At 37.9% G+C, this 21,214-nt stretch overlaps 2 protein-coding genes across 4 annotated transcripts in view; one reads left to right on the forward strand and one right to left on the reverse strand.

Annotated features, from left to right (window-relative positions):
- LOC133519888 (27 kDa glycoprotein-like) overlaps nt 1-464 on the reverse strand; it is a 186,545-nt gene extending 186,081 nt beyond the window's left edge. The window contains exon 1 of the mRNA XM_061854075.1: nt 455-464. The gene's annotated coding sequence lies outside the window, so the exon portion shown is untranslated. The remainder of the gene's footprint in view (nt 1-454) is intronic.
- Nucleotides 1-21,214, forward strand: part of LOC133519878 (folliculin-interacting protein 2) — a 38,265-nt gene that overhangs the window by 4,885 nt on the left and 12,166 nt on the right. For 2 of the 3 annotated variants that reach the window (XM_061854055.1, XM_061854056.1), the window contains exons 2-8: nt 1,079-1,262; nt 10,942-11,054; nt 12,056-12,225; nt 15,487-15,600; nt 16,206-16,348; nt 20,013-20,131; nt 20,522-20,662. In XM_061854055.1, coding sequence (XP_061710039.1) covers nt 1,079-1,262; nt 10,942-11,054; nt 12,056-12,225; nt 15,487-15,600; nt 16,206-16,348; nt 20,013-20,131; nt 20,522-20,662 — 984 coding nt within the window. The remainder of the gene's footprint in view (nt 1-1,078; nt 1,263-10,941; nt 11,055-12,055; nt 12,226-15,486; nt 15,601-16,205; nt 16,349-20,012; nt 20,132-20,521; nt 20,663-21,214) is intronic. The other variant, XM_061854057.1, reaches the window with a different exon arrangement.

Raw genomic sequence — 21,214 nt, forward strand, 5'->3', positions numbered from 1 at the left:
TATGGTGTACCGAACTATTTGGCCACTTTGACTGCTACGAACTATTTGACGCTGACTGTACCAATTCAGATGAAATTCATACTAATAGTATAAACGCGAAAGTGTGTTTATCTGCCTGTCTGTTATCTCTTCACGCTTAAATCGCTGAACCGATTTGGTATAGGCAGCGTGCATAAACTGTAGGGGGCAGCACACTCAGCACAGGAGACGTCAAACACGACCGTAGGGAGTGTTTTAAATCGACACGAGTTGCGAATTACCTATTCGCACATGTATCGGACAATGTTTTACAGTACATATGGCCCTTAAAATTTTGGACATAGTTACGTAATGTGCTAATTATCGCACTAGTGCGGTAAAGTAGGTACTACTCTCTTATTACACTGGAATAAGATGCTATGGGACATATTTTTGAGTAAGATGTGTACACCCATATTTTTACACTTGACTGTACATATACCCCCTTATTCATAAACATGTACTAAAGTTACGATGCCGCTAATAATCGTTTGTTCCTTTCCATCATACCAATACGTCGGAAAGGACTTGACTTTGACTTATTGTCCTATGTCCCCTAGATGGGGCAGAGGGCGTCCACAGTGCGCCGCCATCTGGATCGGTCTTGAGCTTCGTGCTTGAGTTCGCTCCAAGTCTTCCCAATAGCCTTCGCCTCTGCAATTATAGTCCCGCGCCAGGTCTGCTTTGGACGGCAACGTTTCCTTTTTCCTTGGGGATTCCAGTCTAGGACTTGCCTCGGTATGTGTTTAGGATTAGGGGGGACGTCGGAAAGGGACAAACGATTATTAGCGGCATCGTAACTTTAGTACACGTTTATGAATAAGGGGGATAATAAATAGATAATACATAGAAAACATCCGTAACTCAGGAACAAATATCTGTGACAAACACAAATAAATGCCCCTACTAGGAAGAACCCGGGACTTTGTGCTTCGTAGGCAGGGTAGTACCTACCTACCTACAAGGCTAGGAGACCAATAACATTAGCCTAATACCGTTTGAGAGAGTGCTTCAGGTTCTCTTGTTCTAATTTAATTTTAAATGTTCCAATTGTCAACAGGTCTTGCCAGATAACGCCGAAGCAAGTGCGTTTGCTTCTATTCAAGGAGTGCGACTGGCGAGGGAGGAAACTCCTGTTTGACTCTTCGATTATAGAGAAAGTGCCAGCTGGCAAAGATGTCGACGCGAAGCAGACCAATACGTTTCCGTGCGTTGTGGAGGTTGCAGAAGGATTCGCTTATGTGGTAAGTTATATTGTAACTACTGTTTTATGGGCACCAGAGTTGAGGACAGTCAAAGTCAGAAAGGTCTTAATCTTAAACTATTAATATGCCTATGATTTTGAGGTCTTAAGTGTGGTCTAACCTTGCCATTGCCGAACAAAAATCTAAGCTTAAAATTATTTGCAGTATATATAAAGAACAGCGCTTTCAGAGTGGGTGAAAACATCAAGGCCACGACACGATACCGTCACAAAATTCGGGGACAGTTAATTATACATATTTGTGCTAAAATATAAGCCAAATACCTTTGTACGAATGAGTACATTTAGTACCTACCTATTTAAGACGTTAAAAATGACCTGTTAGCCATTTGTTGCTTTTTAGGGTTCCGTAGTCAACCACGCTTACAGTAACAACCCTTATAGTTTCGCCAGGTCCGTCTGTCGGTCCGTCCGCGGCTTTGCCCCGTGATCGTGCTAAAAAGCTGAAATTTGATATGGATACATAAAAGATGCATGGTAACAGAACGGTAAAAAAATTAAAACTAGAAAAACATTTTTTTAGGGTACCTTCAATACAAAAAGCTGTTTGTTTTATTTTTCTTAGGCTTAGGTATAATGTATGGCCATGATACTTACTAATAGCCCCCGTTGAGCTTATTCTGACAGAATGGTAACCACGCAACCCTACATTGAGCATGCCCCGACATACATACACATACGAATACAGTAGATAGCACCAGGCTGACGCAACTAGGAACAAAATAAGTTTTGTATGGAACTTGTTTCGCAAATCTTTGCCAACGAAGAAAAATAAAACGTCAGTGCTATTTATTCTGTCAAGTTTACATCAAGTCAACTGTCAGCCTAATTGTTTTGTTTGTTATGAAGGCTTCAATGTTTTGTTCGGGTATTTCGTGCAATTTCTTTATTATTTAGTGAAAATATTGAAAATAGTGAACCGTGATCAGAGTAAAGAACGAGTTTGTTACAATGCCACCGAGAAAACGGTTTACTAAGTGTGAAATATGTGGCAAGCGAGCCACTCGAGAAAATCACGAAAAAAGGGATTTTATGGCGAAATTTCCCTTGGATAATGACCGGTACGTATTGCTTTAGATACTTTTGACCTTATTTTGGTGCAGCAGGCTTTAAACACATCGAAAATTTGATATTTTATATTATTTTTAGTTGTGAACTAGGGATGTACTAAAACTATCGATAATTGTATGTTTATTTGTATATTAGTGTAAGTAATTAAATAAAATATGTGAAATCTCCCGAGAACTTGCATGCAATATGACACAAAATTAATTCGTCGAAGATTTTCAGTGGAAAATTATCTATCATCTATGCATTAATGGTCATTATTTAACATATTTGATTTGATTTATAGATGCATATTAGCGCTAAATAATCAGTTGATAAACTGTACATAACCAAGGCTGTATGTTTTCAGATGCAGGCAGTGGGTTAAATTTGTTGGGAACGAAGACCTGATACATCTTCCCATACAAAAGTTACATTTATTGAAACATGTATCTGCAGATCATTTTGAAAATAGTGCTTTTAATAAATAAAAAATTAAGAAAAGAAATAGTGAAGGATTTTATAATTACAATCTGAGTGTAACGAGGTATTCTAAAATAGAATCCTAGCGTAGTGAGGGATTCAATTGTTAACGCCTATGGGTGGTATTCCACCTATGCAATTTCTTTGTCCAATGTGTATTGCGTCTCACATTTTGATTAATGACAGAGTGAAACGCAATGACATTAGACCAAGAAATTGGATAGGTGGAATACCACCCTAAGATGGAAATATTTTTGCTACCACGTGATAAATTTACATACTGCTTTTCACATCACCTAGGAAATTATTATGGTACAAATAAATAAATAAATTTAAATAATGGTAATTAAATTAAATAATTTAACCTAAGAAGTATGCAAAAAGAGGAAAAAAGTGATCCCTCCTACTAGTAGGGAAAAAAAGTGCTACTTTGATCCTTCCTAGTGGTGGAGAACAACAAGGTGTTCTAAAAAAAAATCGATTCCACATTAAGCTCGACCACGTATTAGTCCACTCATAGAACTATCCACTATATAACATACAACTTAAATGTGGACTCGATCCTAACTTGATTTCGAGTACAAAATTTGTAGACAAGAGTCTATATTTCAACCCTCCCCATTTTATCGATATCGATAAGAAACGCAAGCGTGTAGCGTACTACACTATTTAAATTGCTTATGTTGGTACTATGGTTCTTTGACAGTTCTTTGTCGTACATTTTGGTAATGATTTGCGAAACAAAGGGATTCCACTCGCTAGTATGGAAGTCCCGTCTCTTAAAACGTAGTGATTATAATATATGCTCTTTGGATAGCACCACTGTAATCACTAATCAACAGAAGGACTTCCTCCACCCAAAACAAACTCTAAATATTTGGAAACAGTCCTGTCATTACAGCGATGGTGTGACATCTGACATGCTCAAATAATGAATTAGTGCACGTGTGGACCATGACACTGAAAGATAATTATTTATTTTAGGCATTCAAATAAAGATGATAAGAAATACTAAGAATATAAAAAAAATACTAATTTAAGGTTGGGAAGACCGACACAGGGCAATTACTCTCGTATTTGTATACGTTAGTACCTAGGTACTTCGTTCAGATTCAGTCACAAAGGAAAAGCTTTGATCCTTCTCATCTACTGACCTTTTGTAACTGGAGTATGTGTACAAACACGAGTTAGAAGCAACAAAAGAGCTTGTACATTGTCTTAAGTATCTGATATAATGTCTTCCTCGCATATAACTTAGGTACCTATAAATAAGAGCATGAGAGTGCCGGCGATTGAAAACAAAAAAAAAATCGAATTTTCATTGATTGTACAGTTGCGATTCTATGTAATGGCATTAAGGTTCAATAGTGACAAACCTTCAAATTCCGTTACTGTACTCTCCTTTAGTTGGACAAGTATAATTTTCTTATGAAGCCGATTCTCACGACCAACTTATTTCAAAGATCTTATTGACACATTTTTTTTATTTTTTTTTATACTACGTCGGTGGCAAACAAGCATACGGCCTGCCTGATGGTAAGCAGTCTCCGTAGCCTATGTACACCTGCAACTCCAGAGGAGTTACATGCGCGTTGCCGACCCTAACCCCACCCCCCTCGTTGAGCACTGGCAACCTTACTGACCGGCAGGAACACAACACTATGAGTAGGGTCAAGTGTTATTTGGCTGCGGTTTTCTGTAAGGTGGACATTCCATTCGGTCTCCATCATCAGATCAGTTCGATAGTAGTTACTATTTCCTCCTTCCTCCGGGTCCTTAAAGAAGATTAGTATACTGTAAAATGTGCTTACTTTGCTCCAAAAACTGCTACATAATTTGAGATTTAATTTAAAATTATTATATTGTGATCGGTGTGTTGATATACGAGGGTGGATTGAAAAATTCGCGGCCTGAATATTAAAAACAAAACAGAGGTTAATTTATTTTTATTTTTCTACATAGTCCCCGTCGAGTTGAATGCACTTGTTCCATCTGGATTCCAGAGCCATTACACCACTTTTGAAGAAGCTTTCCTCGTGACCTTCAAAATAGGCATCCACCTCAGCTTGGACCTCGGCGTTGCTTGAAAATTTCATACCACATATATGTTTTTTTTAAATTGGGGAACAGATGAAAGTCCGGTGGTGCTAAATCGGGTGAATAGGGTGGGTGGGGCAATAAGTCGATTTATGCTGAATGGTTAAAAACATTCAGTCTCATCTCATAAGTAAATCAAGGTGCGTCAGATAGAGAAAGTTTAAATTTTCATCAGCTACAGGAGTTTATCTCAAACCTGTGATGATACCTAATATTGATAATTTATTGCTTACTTACGCATCTAACATTCGCATCGGACATTAAATCGTTTTCTCTTTTGTTTTAGCCTGTCTACATCACATGACATGCTTCAAGTATTGTGCAATTTTGTCGTCACCCGCCTACTGCATAAGTGTGGTTATGACATAGGTTTTAGTTTTTGCATGCTTATTGTTTGCGGTGGGTTTTTGTTGTGTTTGCTCAGTTGTACGAGTATATTCAAAAACTATTTGGTGGTTTATTAAAATACCTACCCTTGTGTCAAGTTAATCATATTCAACGAAAATTTGAAATAGAGGTGTATTGTCATAGAAAACCTTGTAGCCACATAGATTTACTGCCATCTTTCGACACATGATTAAAACTTTTTGAACGCCATTTGACTTTGATCCTTATTCTTTCACTGATATGTGTTAAATTTGTTAAATATCAAAAGTGGCGCCATCTTACCGGGCACATCCTAAAGGTTATGGCGCCATCGCTTGGAACGATGCTGTCATAACTTTGGTCTTTTATCTATTAGATGGCAACAACAAAACACCTCTATTTCAAATTATGTTTGATCAAATACAATGAAACTTGGTTAAGTAGGACATGGATAAGTGAGAAACCTCCATAGCTGGGACTCATGGTGCGGTCTCAACATTTTAGCACAGAATTACCTCTATTAGTGAGACAAAACAAACCTCTATTACTGAGATTAGTATTTTGGATTTTATAGTCTGTAATTGAGACAAGAAGTGTGTTTACATCTTTTACTGAGACTGTCTTTACAAGAATACTTTTGCTCAATTGTTTTTTTAGAATATTATAGGAATCGACCTCTGTGTCTGAGATAACGTCAATCTATGACCTCTTTAACTAGCACTATTCCAGATCAACAATTCTTACTTTACCCACAAATTCCGCGTTTGGTTAATTGTGTCTAATGGTCTTCAAGTCTTATTGACTTATTATAAATAGTTAAAACTATAGAAACGAAAGCTAAAATCTTGATAAGTAATAAGTGAAAAACCAAAAAATAATTGACAAAATCTATCCTTTGTAGAATCATTAAAAAAAACTTAAATAGACTTTAAAAGTTCACTCAACGTTCTGAAGGACAAGGATTATTTTACATTATTTGTACTGTTAAAGATTACAACTCATACGTTTACAAAATAACTTACTAAATTACTTATTAAATTACTAAACTAACCACCTCTATAACTGAAATAACCTCTATTTTCACCTCTATTAATGTAACCCTCTGTAAATGAGACATACATTTATTTATACCTAGCTAACTGAGACCTTGGGTAAGTGGAATACCTTTTTTTTATATACTACGTCGGTAGCAAACAAGCATACGGCCCGCCTGATGGTAAGCAGTCTCGGTAGCCTGTGTACGCCTGCAACTCCAGAGGAGTTACATGCGCGCTGCCGACCCTAACCTCCCCCTCGTTGAGCTCTGGCAACCTTACTCCCCGGCAGGAACACAACACTATGAGTAGGGTCTAGTGTTATTTGGCTGCGGTTTTCTGTAATAAGGTGGAGGTACTTCCCCAGTTGGGCTCTGCTCTAGATCTGGAATGACATCCGCTGCGCTGTGCCCTGCCACACAAAGCGAGATGACATTCACAATGCCAATACCTCTCTTACCTCTTTAAGTGATACAAATTGGCAGGTCCCTTGAAGTGTCCAGTGTGTTGAAGTATCCAGGTTTCACTGTAATTTATGGTAACTAAATTCTAAAGGTGACATATGTATATATTGTCACACAAAAAATTGATTTGCTAATTATTATCATATGCACCGCTAAGTAATATGTTCTACTCTAGCCATCAAAACTAAGCTATATGTATCTAAAGTAAATTCGTCACGTAACGTCAGATATTAGTAAAGTACTTTCCTTATTTTTATACATAGATAATACTTCTTTACTTTTCATGCCCATGAAGTTCGACTTTATGGACTTGTGAAGGCTGCATAGAAAACTCCTTTACTGATATAAGTATATAACCCCCGCCTGGCGGTACAAACCCATAAATTGCCTCGGAATAAATGGGTTGTTTTATGTTCTCGTGTACAATGTACTATTTTATCGGTACAGTAGTCATTTACGTACAAATGTTTTCCACAAGAAATTAATAATTCACGACTCGTAGGCAGTCGAACCGCTACGTAATATTTAAGCCGCAACTGTAACTGAATTATGCTAATCTGCTCGAATACTACCGTCACGTGGTTACTCACGAGACGGTCTATTTGCATAACAACATTATATACGGATGAGTACAGCGCAGCCGGTTGTGACAGGAAATTTAGGCCTTTTGGTATATGGTGATGATGATGATGATGATCCAAAAGAAGCCTATAGGCATCCGCTTGGGTAAGCCAATAGTATCAACATAAAATTTCATGACGTAGGACCTAACTCCTTGAGTTATACGTATTAGGTAGTACTTACGCGAGTACGTGCATTTTAGTCATGAATTTAGTCCACGTGCGATCTCTGGCCGAATGGACCATACTCTATCCGTCTGAAATAACGCATGCGACTTTGCATGAATGGCGTACCCCGATATAAAAATAACATCACAATTGGTCGATATGGCGTCACGAGACTTCAATTACTGGGTTTATTCTCACTTACAGCTTCTATTTATGGACCGCCTTAGTTGTTAGCCTTTTTGATTAAAGCCGCTGCTCTAAGTGGGACTAACGAACTACATCGTGGGATACTGTAATTTTAGACTGATTGCAATTATTATGAACATCATATGTTCGTGATGGAACAATTAAGTCGTTCTATATATAATTTAACTTTACTTGGAACAAGTGGGCCCAAAGTATTTCAAGGCAACAACACACCGCTCATGAATTGCCGGTTTAAGTACTTGTACTTAATTGCTCTTTCGAAGCTTAAATGATTTTCATTATCTACAGTATGAATGCCCCAATAATTTTTTGACAGTACCTGCAAGTAATGTTGCTACCGACACGTGATGTTAATATCTGTGATCTTTATCTTATTCAAACGGGAGACCCATGACTTTGATAAAATCATAACGCAGTAAATCCTTAATAATGTGTAATGTACATGAAAGCTACCACGAGGAACTGGTTTGTTTTCCTAGATAAAAGTCCGTCTCGTATCACGGAACGCGGATCACGTGAGCTCTTTGTTCGTATTTCGTACTATGTTTTACGAATACTAATGCGTATATGCCGGTTGAAACTATTGAATGTATATTTGTTATGTGCAAGTTTATCTTAACTTCATTGACGTCACAGTATAGTTTATAATATTATTGTTATATTTTTAGTGTAAATAAGGAAAGCCTTTCGCTGTGAAAGTTAAACGCCAAAGCGACACTTCTCTATGTAGTGAAGTCAGTCATTGCTTAATCATAGCAATAAGCATGCTTTTTAAATTTACTATCGTTCCTACATTCTCATTTGGATTAGCAACCTAGTGTTTGATAAGAATTCGCGCCCCCGAAATTCGATTATTGTTATCATAAATAAATCGACATGACACTGGCAATCAACAGTAAGCCATATAAAAAAAAAAGCATGCTTTTCACATTTCATGTGCACGTTTCGGGTTTGTTACATACCTATATTATGTATTTTTAGGGTACGCACCGTACGCTTGTTCTTTAATTTTAATAAACTTAATTTAATAAAAAAGATGCTTTCTAAAGTAAAATGTAATACGAAGTGACAAATATTGATCGTTGAGTACAAATAATTCTTATAAATTTAGCAGCCCCTTCGACCCACCACTCGTACCTACCTAATCAATAATCAAATATTGACTTACTTGAAATGTTCTCGAAAATATCACGTTTATGGACGTCTTTACGTAATTCATTACCACACGGGGCACGAGAAAACTAAAAATAGTCGTTATGCCATTGTTAAGATTTCTTTTTCAAATAGTTGTGTAGCATAAACGCTACGCTATGATGCCAAGACAATAACGATTTATTATGAGGAAATCTGTTAGGTGCCTGTCTGTGCCACGTTGGCCAAAGAGTAATTCATTCTAAGAGTTGTAAAGGCTAAGAAAAAATGTGCTTCGAATCGTCAAAGGTTGATGATTACCACATTCACCGCTGAGCTACGGTCGTAGCGCTAAGTCGTAGCCGATAATATAGGTTTCCCGGTATGTAGAGGAAATGCTTCGTAGAGGCAAAACAATAACTTGTCGTGATTACCGCTGAATGGGTGCTAGCCAAGATAAAAATCGTACCCACGTCGACAAACGACAAACGAAAATAAAAAAGTATCGAGATGACAAGCGATACGATAAGTCACGTGACTATTTTCATAAGTACATTTATACACATATTTTAGTTTCGATTAGCGTTTTCTACTAACTGGGTATTTCCACAAAAACATTTGTCATAGTACACCACCATCTACTTCAGCTATAAAACTCGAGGCTTAGACCTTACATCTCTTCTAAATCAATAACTCTTTGGACCTGTCTGACCAAAGAATTTATTTCTGTCAACAAATGACTTGACTTTATGACAACCTGAATGTTTTTATACGGTAAAAGTGTCGTTTTGTTTACTAGATGGACAGATTTTTGGCTTCGTCGTATACGAAAATGATTATGGAATCTCGTGAATGTTAAATGTATAGTTTGTCAAGTCCAGGTCCGTCAGTAGAAAAAAGGGCAATTTTGAAAAATGTAGGCGCGACGGGCTATCGTGCCAAGGAAAATTTGAAATTCGCGCTGTACGAGAACATTAAAGAATTTATTTACTGCACAGTTGGCATAAAAATTAAGTACCAAAGAATCATTAGATTGTTGTCCGTTATTTGTTATTGTTTACTCTCATTAATAATACTTATAGGTAATTTTATTATTTACAGATAATAGATAGATAGAATAAAATAATACCAGATAAATTAAATTTCAAAATGCGATGTGTAGTAAAAATACTGTAATATTATTGTACGTAGGCACTAGGCAGCTAATTTGTTGCACTCGGTACTGAATATGATGAAGTATGATAGCTTCGATCGAGTTTTATTAATTCCCGATTAGTACCTATGTATGTTATTGTAAAATTAATCCCAATTGACTATTCATTCTAATAATGAGATATTCTAGATTCTACAATCAGCATCAATAGATAGTAATTGCCAAATTGGTCACATGTATATACAGATCCTTATTTTCGTCACTATCACAGTTGATTAGTTGCTCATAGTTCGGGTCATTCACGATGACGCGCAGATTTGTCAAATCTAACCTTTAGTAACATGACAATACGAGTCAAGGCATGCGTCTTCGTGAATGACACGATCTATAAAATAAATAGACCTTTATAATAATACCATATGCAGATTATACAGGTTTAGGTTCTAATCTGCCTGTTTTGCGCCCGAAAATTAAGAATATACCTTACAGTGAAACTAACAAATAAAACTACCTCGGGACCGCTTTAGTTCGATACAATTCACAACCAAAATTAATCTCGAGCACACATAACTTTCGAATATAAAAGAGACAATTTGTGTTTTTCTTTTTGTTTTAGGGTTCCGTACCCAAAGGGTAAAACGGTACCCTATTACTAAGACTCCTCTGTCAGTCCGTCTGTCTGTGTGTCTGTCCGTCTGTCACCAGGCAGTATTTCACGAATCGTGGTAGCTATTAGACTGTTGAAATTTGCACATATGATGTAGGTATTTATGTTGCCGCTATAACAACAAATATTAAAAGTACGGAACCCTCAGTGGGCGAGTCCGACTCGCACTTGTCCGGTTTTATTATTAATTGCTCAAGTTTAATAATTGTTTGCTTTGTCCAGTATAAAGGTCCAGCGGCAGATGCGAGCGTACTCGGTGAGATGATATTCGGCGCTGTTGCAATGAGCTGCAAAGGCGTCTCATTGAAGATTCACATCATGGATGAACCGAAAAGGTAAACACATATCTACCTACTGTAAAATTATCACTTTCAGTATGATTTGCTGAAAAAATACGCCGCTATTAGTCTCTTGTTTGTGTACCAGCGCCGAGTGGTGTAAGGGAGTGCAAATCTACCTATATATAGTGAGCTATAGGCTTGCTAATGTAATTCGTGTCTAAGGTCGTATATAGATACGACCACACATGACACAACACATTAACATAGGTAAGGATTTGATCATACATAATATGTTGATAGTTGCGCAGAACGTATCGTCGCGGCCTATGAACTTGGGCTCTAGAACGATCGATGGTGACGTTGGTAATGCGAGGCGAGCAATATTTTTTTATACGTACTTTGTCGAAGCTATATGCTCGTGATCTAGTGTGAAAACAGTCAATATGTAGGTTTTATGTTACATGATATAACTATAGGACATTATTACACACATTTACTAAGACCCACAGTAAGCACAATAAGGCTTGTGTTGAGGGTACTTAGACAACGATATATATAACATATAAATACCTACTTAAATACATAGAAAACACCCATGACTCGGGAACAAATATCTGTGCTCATCACACGAATAAATGCTCTTACCAGGATTTGAACCCGGGACCATCGTCTTCATAGACAGGGTTACTAGCCAATAGGCCAGACAGGTCGTCAAACTATTATTATTAATATGTTATATTCATAAACTTATCATGAGAGTTATTTGTTATTTTATCAGCCGATTGATACAATCTTAAGGGAATGTACATACAGGGCCCGATTTCCTGAATGGTATTAGACTAATATTGTTAGTGGGGTGTTATGGAAACTACTATTAAAAAAAAATAGTTCGTGGTTACCGCTTATCGTTACAGTTCAAGAAATGGACCCTTGAACGCATCTTATTTAAATTAGTGTTCTTTGGATGTTTCATATGTAGATGTAAATTAATAACAATATATATTAAATTTGAAAGAAGCGATTTCATTGCTTATTATTAAACATTATTTGTCCAGGTTAATGTGTACGAAAGTGTTCTGCGTGCCAACATCCCGGCGCATAAGCAGAGTTGAGCGTAAAGTTGAGGCGAGCTCTGTTGAGCTCAGGGAGCGTTCCAAACCTCTCAACGTGCCGCTGCAGAAAGAAGAGGTATCGCTGAGCTTTTCCATCGATAGGGGAGACTCAGGTTAGGATTGAATCTTTATTATTCTACATACTTTCACAGCAGAAAACATTTAGCTTCCAATCATTTAACTGCCAAATGTGACAATGATATTCCGATATGCATAGTATAGTATAAGTCTGTTTATTAAGTTCCGATCACAATGCTGTCCTAAACTACTGTCAGACCTCCTAGTGGGAATTGTCTTAGGATGTAGGCTATATAAGTACGAGTATATATACCATTTTGAAATCATGCCTTTATATTGTATTGGCCTGTATCTGTTTTTTTTTTCAATAAATAAAATAAAAAATACATATTCGTTGCTCAATTCAGGTGAATTTGAGTGTTGTAACTCGCTACTTGGTATTGATTATTTTGCCGGACTGACCACAGACTTAGGGCTAATTGCACCATCCACATTTAGCGGACTGCTCAAAGCCACTCAGCAGTCACCTATGAAACTTCCCATACAATAAAATTTACAGTACATATGGTGCTACTTTACCGCACTAGTGCGAAAATTAGCATATTACGTTACTGTGTCGAATATTTAAAGGGCCATATGTACTGTAAAACGTTGTACGATACATGTGCGAATAGGTAATTCGCAACTCGTGTCGATTTAAAACACTCCCTTCGGTCGTGTTTTAATTTATCGCCACTCGTTTCGAATTTCCTATTTTTCGCACTTGTATCGTAATGTACTATTACCGAACGCTTTAACGGTAACAGACGGTTTGGTGCAACCGACTCTAAGCTTGATATCATGAAGGCGAAATTTGAATTTTATCGTCCTATTGGCCTCGTCAGTAACTATTTGGAATTGTTTGCATTATCTTGTAAATACTGGTACACAATCATCAGAGATATAATTATCCCAATGTGATTTATATTAGTATTTTTAAAGGCCGTATATTTACACTTGAGCAAATATGAATTGAGAAACAGTAAAACAAAAGGTCGTTCCGTATTGCCTTGAAATCGCGCGTTAGGTGTAATTCACACAATGCGGAGTAAGGTGAAATTTCATACTCGTATCACAGAAATCAACACACATTTTAATGCTCTTGTAAGAAGGTCAATTCATTGTTAAACTATTTTTAGCCCGGCGACGGTGGGAGTGATTAATGACTGCCGAAAGTCATAAGCTTTCTTAATTGTTAGAAGACGATGCGCTGAGGTTTCCTAATGGCTATTTACGTGTAATGGGAAATTTGTCTAAACATTCGTGTCATATTATTCATAAATAGCGCAAATGAAATTGACGCGATGTAGAAAAAAAATGTAGAGCCGTAGTTGCGCGAACATGTATCAGTTTTGTATTTAATTAGTGATAACCGATGAAGAGGCTTTCACGAGTGCAGCCCTCCAATCGGTATTAGATATGGTCACATCACTATAGCACGGAAAGGACTGACAGAATACAGATGAGCATCGCGGCAATGGCGGCGCGGTAGTAAAGTTTCCCAAGTTATGTCTGTATTTTGTGTTAAATCCTGTTTTTGATGATGATTGGTGTACCTATTTAGTTTAGCATTAGCTACACCTAAAATATTCTGCTCTCTGTCTAGTAAATGTCCTAATTATTAATAAATAATAAATATTGGACATTCTTACACAAATTGAAGCTTGCGTTGTGGATACTCAGACAACGATAAATATAATATATAAATACTTAATTACATAGAAAACACCCATGCCTCAGGAACAAATATCCGTGCTCATCACACAAATAAATGCCCTTAGCGGGACTCGATCCCAGGACCATCGGCTTCATAGGCAGGGTCACTACCTCACTAGCCACTAGGCCAGACCGGTCGTCAAATTATATAACATACATGCTAAAGGAGTAAATATAGCGCGACCAGCATGATACTAGACACCTCTATACTAATATTCACAACCGATGCTTTTAAGTTTTATACCAATGTAATAGGGTTCAAATTATCACTAAAGTGTTCCCCCTACGTGGCTACTACACGCCTTATCACGTCTCTGTTATCACAGGAAAACGCTTTGCTTTGCCCATTAAATATCAACTATTAGGGGCATCGATGTATACATAATGATTGAAGTGTATTCACTGAATATTGAAGACTACGAGTAGGTACAACTTATAATATCAAACTGACGCGTCGCTGGGAATTCATATAATTCTATCAACACAAGTTTTCAAAACTACCGACGGTATCTAATACCTAAACTTTAGTAGATAACTATGTATTTTGATAGCCCTTGTTGCCAATACGAACTTAAACATTCTACTCATGATCAGTGGATACGTTACAATTAATATAGTTTGTCATAAAACGAATGGCGAATGATAAAGTCGTAGTCATAACGATGGCTGCACTGCAGTTGATAGTCATTCGTTTTACCGAGAAACCACATTAGTTTATTATATAACATAAATATGACTCTGTTTGCGGCTCTTGACGTGTAACTTTTCTCGAATATGTTATCTTATACGCATTCGACGAGCGCTTCAAGAGCTAGAGATGTAATTCTTTACGATAGTACCTACTCATTCATATTTGTGTTAACGTATGTTAGTACAGTTGTTTGCGGATATACCTCTCAGCGTTGTTATTGAATGTAAACAATCCAAACCACGTGACGTAAACCCGTCAGACAAGGTTCAGTTTACGGTACGGTCCGCATTGCGACATGTTCTTGTCCATCACATGAGCAGGCTAGTGTGCTGTTTTTTGGATGCTTGCGAATTCGCCCCCACCAACGCAGTGAAGTGCCTCAAAACACTTGGCAAGACGGCTAATCTTTATAAAAACTTTGGAAGGAAAATATGCAATCAACGGTCCGCCAGTTTTGTAACTTTTTTTAAAAATTATAATCTTTATGCGCATGGAAGTCTGACCTTGTTTGTGCGTTTCATCTATACATTATGAACTACGAACTCGAAAATTGTAGTTTCGTTGATAGGAAAGGATAGACGAACCTTAGATTTTCGATATTCGGTGTTATACTCTGTATCTTTAGGTATTTAAATAAAAGTAAAAAAACAATTTGTAAATTTTTTGGTAGTTATAACATTTATTTGTTAACCAACCAAATACAAAACCGCCTGGATTTGATCATATAATGTTTTCATCTACCCTCAACTGACTTAAGGAGCCATTTGAGGGTAGATTTTGTTTACTTTTATTTAAATACCTAAAGATACAGATTACATACATTAAAAAATTTTTTTTTTATGTATAATGTATTACTAATTGCGTAATTATGCGACTGCTTTTATTAATACATTGTTATTTCATCCTGCAGGTTTTTACGGAGATCAAACGCCGCACAGCAGCATCGGATCCACCTACGATTATTTCTCCATGTTTGACGTTTGGGACGGAAGCAATACTCAGGACGACATGTTCTCTTTTCACAGTAAGTTTACTTTTATATTTCTTTTCGTGATATTTCTTATTACTTTTATTAGCTCGTTGAATTGCCCTACTGCCGGGCTTAATTCAAAAAAATATTCTGCAAATAGGTCAAGTCAAGAGCTCTTTCACAGGCAAAGGCTCTGGAGAATTTCCACGTCTCTATCCCTAGCCAATCTCTCAATCGCTTTCGAACGCGTCCCTGATCGTTCCGCCTTCTCCATCTGCGAATTTATTTGTGAATAAATATTGAGGAAAAATTACACAAATCGACGGTACACAGTAAGCTAAGGCTTAAGTATCTTATGTTGTCGGTACTGGACGACAATTAATGTTAGATAATAACGTGCTACTGTGAACATAAATGCCTATATAAACCTGAAACAGATACTGCATACCAATTTGTCAGGTGTCTCGCTTTCATAATAATAGAGGGATTTAGATGGCTCTTTTGGAAGTTTTTCGTGGTGGTTTTCTAGTAGGAGATAATTTAGTTTGAGCATACTGAGCTGACATAAATCAGTCAAACACAGTTAAACCTTCAACCACACCTCGTCAATCAACTTAAGTCTGACAAATCTTCCTGTTAACGTATGTTTCTCGGTCCAGCCCCATCAGGCCGCAAGTTAAGCACTTCGAGCAACGGCAGCTGGCAGCGACGCACGTCCAGAAATCTGGCGACGCGCTTCGACCTCGGTACCAGCTCAAACCTGCTGGCTGTGCCTAGCGGCTCCACTACCACCGATTCTCAGGTACAGTACAATATGTTAACCTATGTTGGCCCCATTAGGCGTTGAACACGTCGGGCAATGGCAGCTGGCGGCAGCGCATGTTCAGAAATCTCGCGACCGCCTTCCTGCCTGCTGTCCGTACCAGCGGTTTCACAACGAGTCTCAGGTGCAATAACACTTCTATATAAGATAACCGTGTGAGTTAGAGGATCTGCCATCTTGTGACCTAAATCGAAAACTATAAAATTTGACATTGACACTTCAAGGTTCTAGGCAGGTGCTGCCTCCACAGTCTACGAATTTGCCATCTTGTGGCTTCAATCGGATCTTCGAACTTGACATTCACACTTCCCGCCAATAAATAGGGGCTCCTATGTATAGAACCTACGAGTAAAAGTTGGAAACCCGTTTTAATATAATATTAATAATCTTGGCCTCCATGTACACTTGTAATTTGTTAATGTGTTTTGTATTTTTTATGTTATCTGAGAGTTAAAACATGAACCAAAATGCAACTACACCTGTAAGGTCAGTGTGCCCTTGACCCGTTGTTGCATTTAGTGTAGCTACTTTTTGTCTCGTCTAAAAGTCAAGTGCATGCGTTCTCGCACACTGAGGCACTGATTGACCTTTGGGTGATCATCTTAAGAATACAATGGGTCTTGATTACATATATGCAATTTTATTGTGATGTGAAGATTACCAGCCATCTAGTCATGTGATGGAAGCTAATACTCTTGTAATTAGCTTTGTACAATGCACAGTCAAGGTAAACATCATCTTATTAAAAGGATATATATTATCTAAGATGAAAAACGTATGTTGAAAAATGAAGGTGTTTTTGTTGCACCTCGCAACATATTTACAAGGAACCGTTTGTTTCGTTTAATAGAACCCGTTTGTCTAAGAAACATTCTAATGAGCGCTAATTATTCATAGACACCTTATATCTATTTATGCGTTATATTTAAGATTATTTGCTTTAGCTAAAGATTAAAATAGTTTATTTTTTAAGTATGCTTATTATAATGCGCTTATGATATACCTACACCGGCTCTAACCCGATATACATATGATCCAGTACATCTTTCCGATAAGATTTAAATCCCTCCTAAATTGGTGGAGCGTATCCCAATATGGAACCGGCAAGAAACTCGGCAGAACATATCTTTTCTAAACATTACATCTTATAATTAACATGCATTCAATTAAAAAATACAATTTAAATTACTATAGCATCCTAAAGCCCAGCCATTCAAATGAAAAATTTACCACTGAAAATTGAACTTATAGTGCAGTTGATTTTATTTTGTTTGAAATTTGATCGAAACAAAACAAATGTAACTCTGTTCCAATTTAATATGATTTAAATTCCATCGAACTGAATAAGTCCTTTAGATAGTACCTTGGGCCTTACGAGGATATAATTCATGAAATAACTTGCAGTAGGTACTTTCCTATATATACATTTGATGCACTAGATTGCTTTTGAAGGACGTTATCATTGCCGAACATGATTATCCATGATAATTGCTTATTTTGTAATAGCTTTATCTTCCAGTCCGTACAAAGTCGTTAGGTAGATGATGTTTTTTTTGGTTTTCCCCAATCGTTTTGTTTACATATCAACGCTCGTTTTATCTCTCGGATTAGCGTCTACATGTTGTCGCCATGCCATGTATTATATACCTACTGTACAGAGACGGTTAGGCCATGTGACCTTACCACTACTTAGATTACAGGGATGGAAACATATCAAACTACATTCGACTTACAAAACGTCTGTATACCCGTTAAAAATGAACGGGTCTCATTATAATTTTCTGTTCTACTAATTTAGGGTTGACCATAGCATAATTTTGTTACAGCTTTCGTCTAGAACCACACCGAAACAAAAATGTGTCAGTTACATACAGAATTGCACCTGAAATATGATAAGTTCTCGGTCTTCCGTTTGATGTTTACATAGACTGTTTTCAAAACAGAATTTACTCGTATGTACGATAATGTTGTTTACATTAAACTTAAAAAACGTCGTAGCATTTGTATATACATTTAGCTAAAGTTATATGATACTAAACGTTAGCAAGGAACGGCGGATTTGATCGGCGCTTCACACGTTACGAGTATCTCGCCCGGTAAGAGTTGGTGAAAGCCAGCAGGCGCAGAAAATCAGTGCATGCACTGTTTGTAAGTACACAGTTTATCGACAAACGCGTGATCCGTCACATGACATGAGTGACCGCGGCTATCGTTCAGTCATATGACTTGTTATCGGTGCCGACAAATAGCTGCTATTAACATAAATTCTCAAGTAACCTGATAAGTGACGACTCATTATGCCACCGGTTTATTGTGAGTCACAGTCTTGTGATAGACTGCTAGGTCTGCAAGTCACGCTATGGGGAATAGAGCACCGCTAGTTTCGAGCCTTGATTGCATCCTTCTAAATTGCCGGTCGTTTGAATGAGTAGATGCGAATGCATTGTTTTTCGCTGTCTCAATGCGAATGACCTTTAAACATATCCTTTGTGCCTAGTGTCTTTAGATTACTACTTGACAGGAGCAGGAGGTTATGAAATATATATATATAGGGAGCGTGCATGAACTGTAGGAGGCAGCACAGGAGCCGTCAGATTTTTGGCGCGAGGCGTAAATGTGATGTTTATTGTTCCGATGTAGCCCATAAGATGGCAGAGCCTAATATGCACAAAAAAAACACGTGACGTGTAAATGTACATGTTTATGGTTCCAATTCAGAGCACAAGATGGCAGACCCTCCAACGCGCACGGTCCCTGTAGCTATCCACGACCCTAGCTAATTACGAGCATGAGCTCTAATATGGCTTGCAAAGCCGAACTTACTTTTAAAAACTATCGCAGGTGGGGCAGTACAGTTGACCAAATATATATATTTGGTTATGAAATAGCAATATGACTAAGCGTGCCTTAATTTCACTGTTAATAATCCCGGTCTCGATCCCCATACGTACTGGTTCAAAGCTAAATCTTAGTTTTCTTTAGAATATATCACTGGAGTCAATAATGCAGCTACACATTATTTACGTAATAATTCCAAACAAACAAACATCTTAATCAGTGCATGTCAGGGCTGAAGTCTGATAATTGCGCTATAATTGAAGTTACATTATTATTACCTAGCTCTAACCCGAGCGTCGCCTTATATAAATTCGTGTGAGCCTAAACTTGGCTTTTATGGCTACTGTAGGCGGGTGTTGTCGCCTCCGATTTTGTTGTCGCCTTTGGTCCGCTTCAAAAACTGCCTTTTACGACGGATCAGCTTACGGCAATATTGGTTTTGGACGATTCACGGTTAGTTTGACTAGACTTAAATCGACCGGGATATAAATCGTGATTACCTTTTATATTGTTTTTGAGCTCCCGATATTTCGACGCAGTTATATGCATCTTGTTCACGGGTAACTGGAGATAGCGGGTGGGTGTCAAAGTTGTGTAGACCGCGCTTGGTCTACCCTCATTCGATAAAAAAAGACCGTGATTACCTGTTATATTAATTTCATATAAAAGGTAATCACGGTTTATATCCCGGGTCGATTTAAGTCTGGCAATATTGGTTACCAAGATGGACAGCCACTATTGCGACCCGGAGCGGCTTGGTACGAGGTTTTCACTAGCGGTATATCATGGGAACTTGTTGCTACAGGTATACAGCAGTAGCTCGACCAGCGGGACGAGCGACAGCCTGGCTAGTAGTTGCGCGGCGTTGAAGAAAAACAAGCTGGGGTTGGCTCTGCTCATCAGTGTCCCTGATGCTGCTGAGAAGTGAGTATGAAAATCAAGTTTAAGTGGTTCGTTAATTTAAACACAGTTTATTTATAAAAAATATTAATGTTCTTGCGTCCATCATAAATGCACTGGTATTATTAAATAGTACTTTCATATAGCTTTGATCAGTATATCAAATGAAACAATGTCGGCATCACAAATAATTATCTGAACTAAGTATACCCAAAAACCTATCGGAATACCTCAACACATCTGCTTTTTATATTCATTTATATTTTCATACTCAATCATCGATGGCAACTAAATTGCGACATACCAACAATATGACGAAGAATAGAAACAATCGACGCCCGCATCTCGCATGCGTGCGTTCCATGCGTCGCACTAGGCCCCTACTACTACCCTAAACGCAGCGCCTCCTTGCAGAGACTTCATCCGGCGATGCATGGAGATGTCCCCGCAACTGCAGAGCATGGTGTGTCGGCTACGCCTGGCCACTATGACGGCTGGTGCCGGCGGCAAGTTCGTCGCTACGTTGCATCAGGCCGCACATGACGCCGCTGGATGGTAACTACAATCAACCTTAGCCGTAGCGCCCCCTTGTAGGGACTTCGGTCGTTTGTGGCGCTACGCCTGGCCACTATGACGGCCGGCGTTGGCGGCGCTGGATGGTAACTAAAGTTAACCCTAGCCGCGGCGCCCCTTTGCAGAGATTTTGGCAATGGGTGATGTCCCCCCAACTGCAGAATGTGGTGTGTCGACTACACCTGGCCACTATGGCTATTGATATTTTATTGATTTAAATATTACACATACATAAATAGACTGTAGCAAATGACATCTAACCTCAGATCTACTGCGACTAGAAATAAATATACTGCGATTTATTGCGAAATAATATTGACATGTTATTTAACTTGCTGCATAATGTATTTATGTATTTGTTTGTGTTGAAATCTATTAAGACCTCTCATGGGCGTAAACAGATTCCTTCTAAAGAGCTTGTTTTTTTTTGTATATATTTTGCAATTTTCCGCGCATATATCTGACATTGTACGAGTTCAACTATTAATTACTCAAAGATTGTCTATAAATTGTGATTGTGTATAAGCGTATACA

The sequence above is a fragment of the Cydia pomonella genome, chromosome 7, assembly GCF_033807575.1.
Source record: "Cydia pomonella isolate Wapato2018A chromosome 7, ilCydPomo1, whole genome shotgun sequence".
Classification (NCBI taxonomy): domain Eukaryota; kingdom Metazoa; phylum Arthropoda; class Insecta; order Lepidoptera; family Tortricidae; genus Cydia; species Cydia pomonella.